The sequence below is a fragment of the Zeus faber genome, assembly GCF_960531495.2.
Source record: "Zeus faber genome assembly, chromosome: 7".
Lineage (NCBI taxonomy): Eukaryota > Metazoa > Chordata > Actinopteri > Zeiformes > Zeidae > Zeus > Zeus faber.
In genome coordinates, this window is record NC_137203.1 from 24,414,481 (window position 1) to 24,426,616 (window position 12,136).

Consider the following 12,136-nt stretch of genomic DNA (forward strand, 5'->3'; position numbering starts at 1 on the left):
TGGTTATTAAACTTTGTACAATAGCTGTCCGATTTAAAAGGATCCGCTGAACAGGATAAATCAGGCTGTAATTCCTCTTACATGAGACAAAACCCAGGAATTCTGTCGGAACACACACATCCACTTGTCTAGTTCTTCTCACACACACACACACACACACACACACACACACACACACACACACACACACACACACACACACACACACACACACACACACACACACACACACACACACACACACACACACACACACACACACACACACACACACGCGCGCGCGCTTTGTTGCGCAGTGTCTATGGTTAGCTTTGTTTTTTATGATGACACTGCAACAATGAATGAGCTACAGTCAAATTAGATTCTTGCAAGTGGTGGTTGGTGAGTGTGTGTGTGTGTGTGTGAGAGAGAGAGAGAGAGAGTGAGAGAGAGCATTTGTTTGCAGACTGTCCAAGGCGCTCATTAAGCTCTGATCACCGCCTCACAGCAAGCCACAAAGAGCCTGTAGATCATAGCCATCACTTACAGCTCGGCACCTTGTACAGCACAACCTGTTGGCCGAACATCAGAGGAGTGAGCAGTCACTAGTATTACAGAAGCATATGGACCCCAAAAACAATGCTAAGTGACATGTTCTTAGTTGTTTTGTTTATTTTAATCCCATAATTGGAAAATGAATGCGGCCAAATCAGCAGTAAAAATGTTGTCATGCTGTTGCCCACACTAGAGCTAATATATAGCTGTATTCCAAAACTCAAATATTTCATTTGTTGCAATGACTGCTTTTATGCCAATAGAGCGAGGCATCTTGAAGCATTTATCCACTCTCTGGCGGTAGCTCTACCCGAAATGGTCTTTGCCGATCTATTAGTCACTCTGTCTGATGTAGAAATTTCAGTATTTGGATGTATTTCACTTAATATGTACAAAAAAGTGGGGCAAAAACAGTATTTAGTCAGCCACCAATTGTGCAAGTTCTCCCACTTAAAAAGATGAGAGAGGCCTGTAATTTTCATCATAGGTACACTTCGACTATGAGAGACAGAATGGGGGAAAAGAATCCAGGAAATCACATTGTAGGATTTTTAATAAATTAATTGGTAAATTCCTCGGTAAAATAAGTACGATTTCTGGCTTTCACAGACCTGTAACTTTTTCTTTAAGAGGCTCCTCTGTTCTCCACTCGTTACCTGCGATTAATGGCACCTGTTTGAACTCGTTATCAGTATAAAAGACACCTGTCCACAACCTCAAACTGTCACACTCCAAACTCCACTATGGCCAAGACCAAAGAGCTGTCAAAGGACACCAGAAACAAAATTGTAGACCTGCACCAGGCTGGGAAGACTGAATGTGCAATAGGTAAGCAGCTTGTTGTGAAGAAATCAACTGTGGGAGCAATTATTAGAAAATGGAAGACATACAAGACCACTGATGATCTCCCTCGATCTGCGGCTTCATGCAAGATCTCACCCCGTGGGGTCAAAATGATCACAAGAACGGTGAGCAAACATCCCAGAACCACACGGGGGGGACCTAGTGAATGACCTGCAGAGGGCTGGGACCAAAGTCACAAAGGCTACCATCAGTAACACACTATCCCGACAGGGACTCAAATCCTGCAGTGCCAGACGTGTCCCCCTGCTTAAGCCAGTACATGTCCAGGCCCGTCTGAAGTTTGCTAGAGAGCATTTGGATGATCCAGAAGAGGAGTGGGAGAATGTCATATGGTCAGATGAAACCAAAATAGAACTTTTTGGTAAAAACTCAACTTGTCGTGTTTGGAGGAGAAAGAAAGCTGAGTTGCATCCAAAGAACACCATACCTACTGTGAAGCATGGGGGTGGAAACATCATGCTTTGGGGCTGTTTTTCTGCAAAGGGACCAGGACGACTGATCCGTGTAAAGGAAAGAATGAATGGGGCCATGTATCGTGAGATTTTGAGTGAAAACCTCCTTCCATCAGCAAGGGCATTGAAGATGAAACATGGCTGGGTCTTTCAGCATTACAATGGTCTCAAACACACCGCCCGGGCAACGAAGGAGTGGCTTCGTAAGAAGCATTTCAAGGTCCTGGAGTGGCCTAGCCAGTCTCCAGATCTCAACCCCATAGAAAATCTTTGGAGGTAGTTGAAAGTCCATGTTGCCCAGCGACAGCCCCAAAACATCACTGCTCTAGAGGAGATCTGCATGGAGGAATGGGCCAAAATACCAGCAACAGTGTGTGAAAACCTTGTGAAGACTTACAGAAAACGTTTGACCTCTGTCATTGCAAACAAAGGGTATATAACAAAGAGAGATGAGCAACTTTTAGTGAGATGAGATGAACTTTTGTTATTGACCAAATACTAATTTTCCACCATAATTTGCAAATAAGTTCTTTAAAAATCAGACAATGTGATTTTCTGGATTTTTTTTCTCATTTTGTCTCTCATAGTTGAGGTATACCTATGATGAAAATAACAGGCCTCTCTCATCTTTTTAAGTGGGAGAACTTGCACAATTGGTAGCTGACTAAATACTTTTTTGCCCCACTGTATGTATACGAGAGAGTTGGAGAATCAAATTAGTGAAACATCACTTTCACTGACTGTAGTGTATGTTTTTATATTCTTCTGATGATCGCTTATGTCTGATATTTTGTATCTTTGGTTGCCTGTAACTGATGAAGGGACCAATAAAATGGGGTCTTGTCTGATTGAACTGAACGTATCTGGCTGCTATTAATCCCTTTTAAATTCTTTGCTCCAGAGACCTTGTGATTGTAAAGCAAATATTTTTGACTCGTTTGATGCAAAGTATCACTCATAAATGTCAATACGCTGTAGACGACGACATACGGACCCGTCAGCGTTTCACTAAACACGCCGATTGCCGCCAGAAAGGTCAGCGAGGACGGGGCGCATCCATATTCTGTGGCAGGAGTAGATCTAAAGAGGAAAGAAGGGGGCACTGGTTGGGTAAAATATAATGTGCATCAGTTCTGAAGAGTGTTACTGATTTCCCTTTTCCCTGCCTCACGGCTTGTCTCACTCAAAACGTTTTAGCCTGAATATATCAATGCGGAAGCACCCACTGACAGGCTGGGCAGAGACTTCATTTCAAAGATAATCCACAGGCTGGAACTGAATTGGACTGTGCAGCGCTGTCGGATGCGGGTGCAGTCAAACAGAACCAGAGTGGAGTACGGCACAGCTCCCCCTGCGCTCCATACAGGATGGAAAGAGAGGAACACCACCTCCCCAACACACACACACACACACACACACACACACACACACACACACACACACACACACACACACACACACACACACACACACACACACACACACTTTGTCTATATGATAAGGATATGTGTGGTGTACCTTGATACTGTTAATATCTGTACATCTCTGCAGGGCGACCCGCTAGACTGTGGAGAACTAAGGAATCTAGGGCTCTCTGCTCTCTGTACACGGCATCAAGGATGGTGAAATACCAGGGGATCAGACTAGGATCCAATCCAATGATACCTCAAAAACCAACTGAATGTAGCCCTGCTTATAATATATTTTTTTCCCTCTGACCTGCCCTGATGTGCATTCAAACTGAGTATACCCAATGTTGCTGATGTGAAACTAAAAACTGGGACATGCGGACAGGATTGTGTATGGCAAACAAAAGGCTAACTTTGTTATTGGAACCGGGGTTGGTGTTGTTTTCTTTATTTTTGGCCTACTTATTGGTGTGACAGCGGACGGGGGGGGGCATGGCAGCAGAGGACACTCACCCGCTGCCACGGCAGACCACATGACAAAGAACATCCCCACTGCGATCCTCTTCAGCGAGGACGGCAGCAGGCCACGGCGTTTGAGGATGGGGTCCACCACTTTGTCCTTAAGGGGTATCAGCATGAGGATCAGCACAGCGTCAAACATGGTCAGCCAGGCGGTCGGGAAGCGGAATGACGTCTGCCGAAAGGAGAGGTGTGAGAGAAGAAATGAAAAAAATAAATAAAAATAAATTTAAAAAAACTGCTCAAAACAATAGAGAGAATGTCAGTGTGTTCAGGTCCAGTTCCTCAGCAGTGAGCATGTTGTTGAACTGTGTGTGAGTGAGTGAGCATGTCAATAAGGTCATGAATTTTTGCTTTTATTACTCTGGCGCCCCCAGGTGGTCAAATCCAACCTCAACATGGTGACAAGAATAACGTTAATCCACTTCAAAGTCAAAGGAACATTAAGCTTTATTAAAGAAAAGAAGAATCAATCAATTACCCTGTGGCAGAGTTATTATTAGAATATGGCTTTGCTAAATGTGGCTTGAGTGGCCAATTGTGCTTGATTGAATCAAAAAAATGCTTTTAAGAAAATAGTCTAGTACCGTAACATCGATGTTTTCACATAATTAACTATGCTGTTGCAGTTGTGGACTTTTGACAGTAACATTTATCCTAAAGTTTTGCATTTGCCAGAATAACAGTGAGAAATTAACAATTTGCGAATTAAGGAAGTGTTCCACGCCACCTGAGATTGATTTGACTCACATTTGAAATCTATTTTATTGCTGAACGAGAACAGAAAGCCTGGCATGACTGATGCCCCAGCATCAGGGACTGTGTCACAGCAGGCCAGGTCTCAGTCAAGGCAACACCATTAAGATGACATAGCCGACGGTAAATTCCCTCTACACACCTCATTTGCATATTCATTACAGCATGATCACTGGGACTCCGGTACTAGATGCGCAATTGGTGGATGATTTCATAATGACACATAATCATAAATACATTTGGCTGCACCTTGGGTCAACAAGGTCGAGCCTGAATCCACATTTATGAACACTAGGGGAGACGAAAGCCGATTCTCTGCAATTTAATGAAATACGGTACTGAATTGTTGCCCAGGGCTAGGGCTCTAAAGACAAAAATTCACACCCTCCCACTGCCTGCTGTCGGTTATTTATATTAGTGTGGTCTTTGTTTTCTTGAGAAAACTGTGTTTGCTCAGTATCACTGTTGAAATGTGTCAGGTGAGGTGAGGGAGCGAATCACAAAAGCAGAGGCATCTAATCTCACTTCCCTTTTGAGCTTGAGAAGTGCAGAGACTGGTAGCAGGAAAGGCTTAGTTCCCTTTGTCATGGTAGATATATAGCATGTAAAAAAAATTTATAAATAAAAAAGGCAACAAAAAAAAAATACATCAACTACCGCCCTGGTTCCTTGATGAGTTACATACAGTTGAATAGGAGTACACAACTTGTACTATATCTAGGTCAGGGGTATTCGCTGCTGTATGCCATTTTATTGTAAAATTTAATACGGCTTTGCCTCTGCCATGATCCATAATAAAGGCTAGACTGAGTGTTTTTTTTTTTTACAGTCAAGTGTTTCACTTCACATTTCACTGAACACCATTTTGCCTGGCTGTACCTGTAACCCAGCGAGGGTAACAGGCACACACTTTCTTGTGTCTAGAGGGAGTTAGTGCTGGTGAAAGATACAGTCATTTGCCAGGTTGCTAATCTGAGAGGTATTAGTCTATGAAGTATAGTTTGGATATAATCCCTGGGATATTACCAACCTTTCTAGCCTCCAGCTGTTGCCTCCGACTGTTTCAAGTGACCTACTGATTCCTTTATCTCCAGGAGAAAAATATATATAAATATTTGGTTCATACAAACGCATAGGGAGGCATCCATGTCTGAATTGTGTTGTATTCAAAACCTGTGTGTGTGCGCTGTAGGGCTTCATGGTTGATTGTTGTGTTGTACAATCATGAAATTAAGATATCATCATATTGTTATTTATATTTTTGTATTCAAAATGAATGTTGAGAAGATAACTCAATGATATGAGGTCTGAATTAATATAATATTGATACATACACTACATTACAAAATAGTATGAATGTCAAGTTATATAATTATATTTGGGACATTTGGGATCAACTTGGGTTTCGCAAACATTTCAAAACATCTGAAAACAAACTTCAGAATTTCATTTGATCCATGAAATCATTGTTGATTTACTCTCTGTGCAGACATAATAGAAGAGCCTCTTTGTGTAGCACATGAAAACATGGATGAAGTCCTGAAACCAGTGTAATTTTCGATTTCCCATATTGGTGAAATCAAGGGCTAAATTCACGACTTTAGCCGAAGACTTTACCTGCTGTCACACGCTAGCAGGTGTGTACGACGATCAAAAACTGGAAACATGATGCCATTTGTCTTAAATAAAAGAAGGACAATGTATTTCCCTGATAATAAATGGAATACAAAATGTAGATTCCGATTGGAACCGGTGTGTATAATGCACGAGATGAATGAATGCATGAGATTGACATGCATAAGACCTGGAATGCATGAGATTCCCACAATGAAATTCCGTACATCAGTGCTATGTTTCCAGGCCGTATAAGCATGAAACAGCTTAAAGAGTTTCCCATGTTATTACCTGATCAGAAGTGATGTTGGAGCCATAACCGGGAATCTTTAAATGGAGGCTCTGCAGGATGTACGTCGTCTGCATCTGCAACGCAAAGAGGAGATTACTGGAACCGCATGGGGTGACTTTGCCCCTGACATGATAATCATCTGGATTCCTAAAGCAACATAAGCGTTCTTTCCTCACACTGAATTGTAATTTATACCATCTGACAGTAAGACATGAATGAACTCAGATCCTAGCAAAAATGCTCATAAGGACACAAAAAACATCATAAATAAGTGCATGAACTGTTAATTGCAAATTGTTTGTAATCATGCTGTTGGTAAAGTATTTCACCTGGAAGTACACAGTCCAGTACGGAATCAAGGCAAAGAACACCGGGAGGATTTTCACCAGGGCTTTCACCTCCTCTACCTTCTCCTCTGGGAACCTCCCACCGTAGCTCACTTTGGCAACATCCAGCAGAGTCGGCTTAGGCCTTGACCAAAAAGAAAAAGGAAACAAAACAGTTTTAACAGCTACAACAGCATTAATTCCAGTGAAAAAACATCCAGTAAAATACCCATTAAACATCTGTTACATTTAAGCTAAACTCTTGAGACTTTAGACTTAATAGGTCTTTTTATGAGCACGTTTGCCTTAAATAATAGCACTTCTAGAGATACGACAGAAAACTTTACTCTAAAGCCTATAATCTGCATCTCTGGAGAAAATGCCTTGATAAAGAATTCTTGAAAGGCTGTGGGATTGACCAACTTAAAATATTCAATGTCAAGTTTCTCAACTGATTGCACTGCTTTGGTTCAAAGTCAAGAAACAGCACTTTGGATAACTTTCCACTACAGGGAATGATGATGAATGCCTGGACCAGCAGAGGGATCAAAGGAGGCTTTACCATAAAGGTTTTGCATCAACACCTGGCATCAACCTGCGATCCGATTGAATCGGACACCGTCCCACAGATCCCCCGTTACGAAACACTAAAAGTTGCTGCATTGTTGTTACTGTATGTTTGTTTGATAAGGACTTTCAGTGTTTCCCCAAGGATAGAGTTGTAGCAGCGGATGTGAAGCACAGGCACAAGCATGTGCGAAAAGAATTTCGCCTGTAAGCCCACTGCATACACTGCTGTATACACGGTGGGCGTCATGCTTTTATTACAGGTACTCCTCACTTAACGACCTACCTGTACGACCACCGTTTGGACTTACGACCAGCTCTCTGACCAGTCTGTATTGTGCGCTGTGTACAATACCGCAGCGTGCGTGCGCGGCCTCTCAGCGCCAAGCATCTCATCGCGCATCACCCTTTATATACTATATATACTATATACACTGTATACATCTCATCTCATCACCGTTCTCAGTCTCAGCCTCTTTCTCCAATCTGTAAGTATTCACTACACTAGTGTTCCCAATGGCCACGCCCCCTTACTGTGAAATAACACGGGTCCTTGCTTATCGACCAATTCACTTAATGACCTGGTCCTCGGAACGGAACTCGGTTGATAAGTGAGGAGTACTTGTATTATCATTATTATTATCATTATTATTATAAACAGCTATCCAAAATACTTCTGTGTTTTCGGAAGCTTTTGCCAGTTAAAACGCGTTATGCCACCAGGTGTACCAGTCTTGTGAGACTACAGACCTGGAAGCGCTGCATGTGCTACTGTGTGTTTACACTTGTAGTTGGCAAGCTGCTAATGCTTAGCACATGCTCGCACTACTCCCTCACGTTTCTAAAGAGATAAGACAGAGTCCTCTCCTCTCGTAAAAACAATATATTTTAGCGCCAAACAGCGGCGGTAAATATTCCACATTTTACTTGTGCACTTTGTTTGCCACAGTTAAACCACCCCCATCGCCATAAAGACTGACTGAATAGTACTGACTCACCGAAGCAGGTTGGGTTCCTTGGGTATATTCGAGGAGCAGCATGCAAAGCCAAGGATCTTGAACATGGTAGAGAAGGCGCTGCCATCGGCGGGCTTTGTGATAAAGACCGTGCGGCCGAGCAGAAACACCAGGAAGGAGACCCCCAGGCACACCGCAGGGATGATGTAGCCAAGCTCGAAGCTGTAGTTCTGCTGCACGTAGGCCACACCCCCCATGGACACGATGGCTCCCAGGTTGATGCACCAGTAGAACCAGTTGAAGAAGCGGCGGGTGGCTTCGGGGCCCCGGTCCTTAACCTGAGAGTGAAGGACACACACGGTAGCCCGGATATTAGGCCTAAAAATGGCATATTGCTCTTTGTTGAGGTCTGTGTATTGTGCCAAAAATACTCCAGTTTTCAGTTTGAATGGCTTTTCATTGTCTCTGATTTGTTACCACGGGCAAAAAGGCAACCCACGTTTTCAGACCGAGAATAAACCCTGTGTTATTCTTTCCTAGTCAATAATGTTTCAGTTGCACCATATGTCTTAAATAAATATGCCAATAATCTCTTGAATTTGAAACTGCCACACCTAATTTGTTTTAATCTTGAGATTAATAGTAACATCCCCAAAATGTCTCCAACACTTCTTTGTTTTAGACGGTGGATCATGGAGGCCAACAAGGTGGAGTGGATAGTTTGTATGACTGTATGTATATGTATGTGACAAATATTCTCTTGAACTTGAACTTGTGGGGTTTATTTTATGATCACAGGCTAAAATAATATTTTACTCTTCCCTGGGGGTAAATTCTGGTACGACAGCAGCAGAGTTGACAGAACAGTGCAAGTCAACAAGGAGATTAAAAAAAATAAAATGTAATGAAATAAAAACCAACCTATACAGTGTGTAGCAAAGAAAACCACTAAGTAAAAATATTTTTTAAATGTTTTAAGCTTCAATAGAAAATAGTCTAAAAGATGGCGTGTGTATAATATTACCATATTTGGTTGTAAAATCATGTTCAGGTAACTCTATGACTGTGTTTAGCAATTTTATTATAAAATCTATTTATCGCAAATTAAAAAAACATTTATTAATGAACAAATATTTTAATGTGATATTTGAAAGATAAATTCTTACTTCTGATCAGTCCATATTTTAACTCGGTATAGAACATTTAAAATAAATCACATTACTCAACACGGTTTTTCTTTACATTATTAACCAATAATAAGCCATTAATACAGCTGTCACAACTATTACATAATGGCCTCAGCGAAATTATTTGGGCTGACCATGATCATTTTGTAAAATCGTTAGTTTCTATCAAAAGTTCACAGGAATTTTAAATCAATGTTACAAATGATTGGTACATTTCAATCAATTGGATGAGGCAAATTGGCCACCATATCCATCTTAACTTTTATGTTCCAATTTTCAATGTCAATAAATGTCTCTTCTTCATAAGGTGGATATGTATTATCACAACTATTAGCAATTATACACTACTGTGATGCCACAAAATGAACAAAATAATACAAATAAATTGCTAATCATAATTATTTGTATGACAATTAAAAGCCAACTAAAATTGCATGATTGTGACTGCCCTGGCCACAGGCACCGCTACCTAACTAGGACACAAAAGATAAAGGGTGTTTGTTTCCTTGTTTGACTCCCAGAAAGCTGAGGGTGTGTGAATACAGCAAACCCAAAGCTGCGGGAAAGATCTGCCTTTGTAATAAGACTCACCAAGTGGTGGCCATGTGTTACCAATAAAGGCATTATAACATTTTTTATGATAATATGCACATTAGGGTGACTCCTTGTTCTGTGGAATATTGTTTATTTTGGGTACATTAGTACAAGTTAGCATTACTAAACCTGCTATATTTATTTCTTTATTGTATTTTACTCATTTTAACAAATTAGAACTATCTTAAAAACAATTTGAGCACTAGGGTATTACTCCTATTGCTTCTAAAGAAAAAAATGTGGCAACTGTCATCAACCACATTTGATGACACCAACGGGTCAAATGCTAATCAAATATTGCATGTGGAAAGGTTTAAACCATTCCTGGTAACATGATTTGGGGAAACAATGACCCCTTTGAAAATCCTCTCAATAATAGCTGCTTGTGGGGGGTTCCTCGCAGTAATCTTACAGTCTTACATGACTCTGTCACGAAATGGAATGATGTGATGTGTTTCACTTCTTTTAAGACCTGGTGTGACTATGCTTTAATGTATGCCCATGTGTTGGTGTAAAGAGGGATAAATAGTGAGAATGAGAATGTGTTTGTGCGAACAGGCAGAGTAAAAGGTTGGTGCAACTCGGTAGCATTTGTCCAAGATGCAGAATGTGATCCTCATGAGGCAAATTAATCAGAAATGCTTCAATTCAGGAGAGGTATGCATGTCTAACTCAACTGTCATGGTAGTGGTACCACAGTGTTTCACTACATGTTAGACCTCAAAGATGCCCTGCATGCCTGATCTAATCTGCCATTTAGCCCTTGCTTCCTTAGCAGAGACACAGTTACAGACACAGTTAAGATTTGAATTTTGACCTTTGGGATTTTAAACAATTCATACTCTACCTGATCCGCCCCAAATGGAGTGATGTTGGACTTCACGGTACCCACACCTAAGGCAATGAGGACCAGTCCACAGTAGACCACCGGTCTACAATATGGCGTACGAGTGGGGCAATTTATATTGTTTGGGATGGTGATGTTGGTGCACTCAGCAGGTTGGACTGGGAATGCCGTTTCCTCACCACATAGACCGTTCCTGGTATCATCGCTTGAAATGAACGGGAAAAACAGCACGCCAATAAAATACAGGATCAGGCTGCCGGCAATTGTCCAGAATTTGCCGAGGAATGCATCGGCCAGCCAGCCGCCAAATGGTGAAATCAAATAAGTAATTCCCATGAACATGAGAGGAGCCTGGCTGGCCTGGGTGCCCTCCCAATAGAAGGGGCTACCATTAAGGAAAAGCACCAGATTGGATGCGATGCCATAGAAAGCAACCCTCTCAAGTGACTCTGCCAGCAGGATGGCAGCACAGGCCAGTCTTCTACCCTCGAACACCGATGGTGGAGCTCTGCTCGCAGACCCCGAGTCGAGGAGGGGGGACGTCTCACTGACAGCCCTGTCGTTTGACATTCTGTATCGAGGACGATTTCCCACAGGGCCACTGTAACCTGTACAGAAACATGGACGAACATACAAAGGGTTTGTATCTGTAGATGGAAGGTTAATACGTTTCGACAGACAGACAGACAGCGGTCTCACAGCAGCTCCCATTAAAAATACGCAATAATAATAGAAATATAAGTTATAGATTCATTTAAATCTGTACATATACTGTGTGTACCTGCGTTGAAAATAAATGGTTCTAACAATATAATAAACGGCGCAAGTGCGGAGAAGTTAGGAGTATTTGAGTGCACGGAACTCCTTCAACACATACTTACCTGGCGCCTTCGAACTAGCTTTAGCCTGCGAATAAACAACCGTAGCGTGGTGATACAATACCTTTTAAAGAATGGCACACGTCCCCAGGTTCCCCATTAACCTAATCGATGTTCATCGCGTACTTCGGTGTCTTCCAGGGCCAGCGCTCCGGCATTAAAGCAGCGTCGGTCGACACACGGCGTCGGCGGCCGGAGGAAAACACAAGACTGGCGGCGTCACAGCGCTTACCGCGTGACACACGACTCAGCTGGTCGGACGTCTCACTTCTGCGCCTGCGCCTTCAAGGAGCGATCTCCACCAGGCCGAACGCCGACGCGGCGCCCGGAGCGGACCGCCC

General features: G+C 42.2%; 1 protein-coding gene across 1 annotated transcript in view; it reads right to left on the reverse strand.

Annotated features, from left to right (window-relative positions):
* Positions 1 to 11,993, reverse strand: part of slc15a4 (solute carrier family 15 member 4) — a 50,020-nt gene extending 38,027 nt beyond the window's left edge. Inside the window, exons 1-6 of the mRNA XM_080004040.1 lie at positions 11,860 to 11,993; positions 10,918 to 11,525; positions 8,332 to 8,627; positions 6,770 to 6,911; positions 6,440 to 6,514; positions 3,773 to 3,953 (exon numbers count right to left, since the gene is read on the reverse strand). Of these exons, the coding sequence (XP_079860166.1) occupies positions 3,773 to 3,953; positions 6,440 to 6,514; positions 6,770 to 6,911; positions 8,332 to 8,627; positions 10,918 to 11,487 (1,264 nt within the window). The 5' untranslated portion in view covers positions 11,488 to 11,525; positions 11,860 to 11,993. The remainder of the gene's footprint in view (positions 1 to 3,772; positions 3,954 to 6,439; positions 6,515 to 6,769; positions 6,912 to 8,331; positions 8,628 to 10,917; positions 11,526 to 11,859) is intronic.
* Between the last annotated feature and the right edge of the window lie 143 nt (positions 11,994 to 12,136).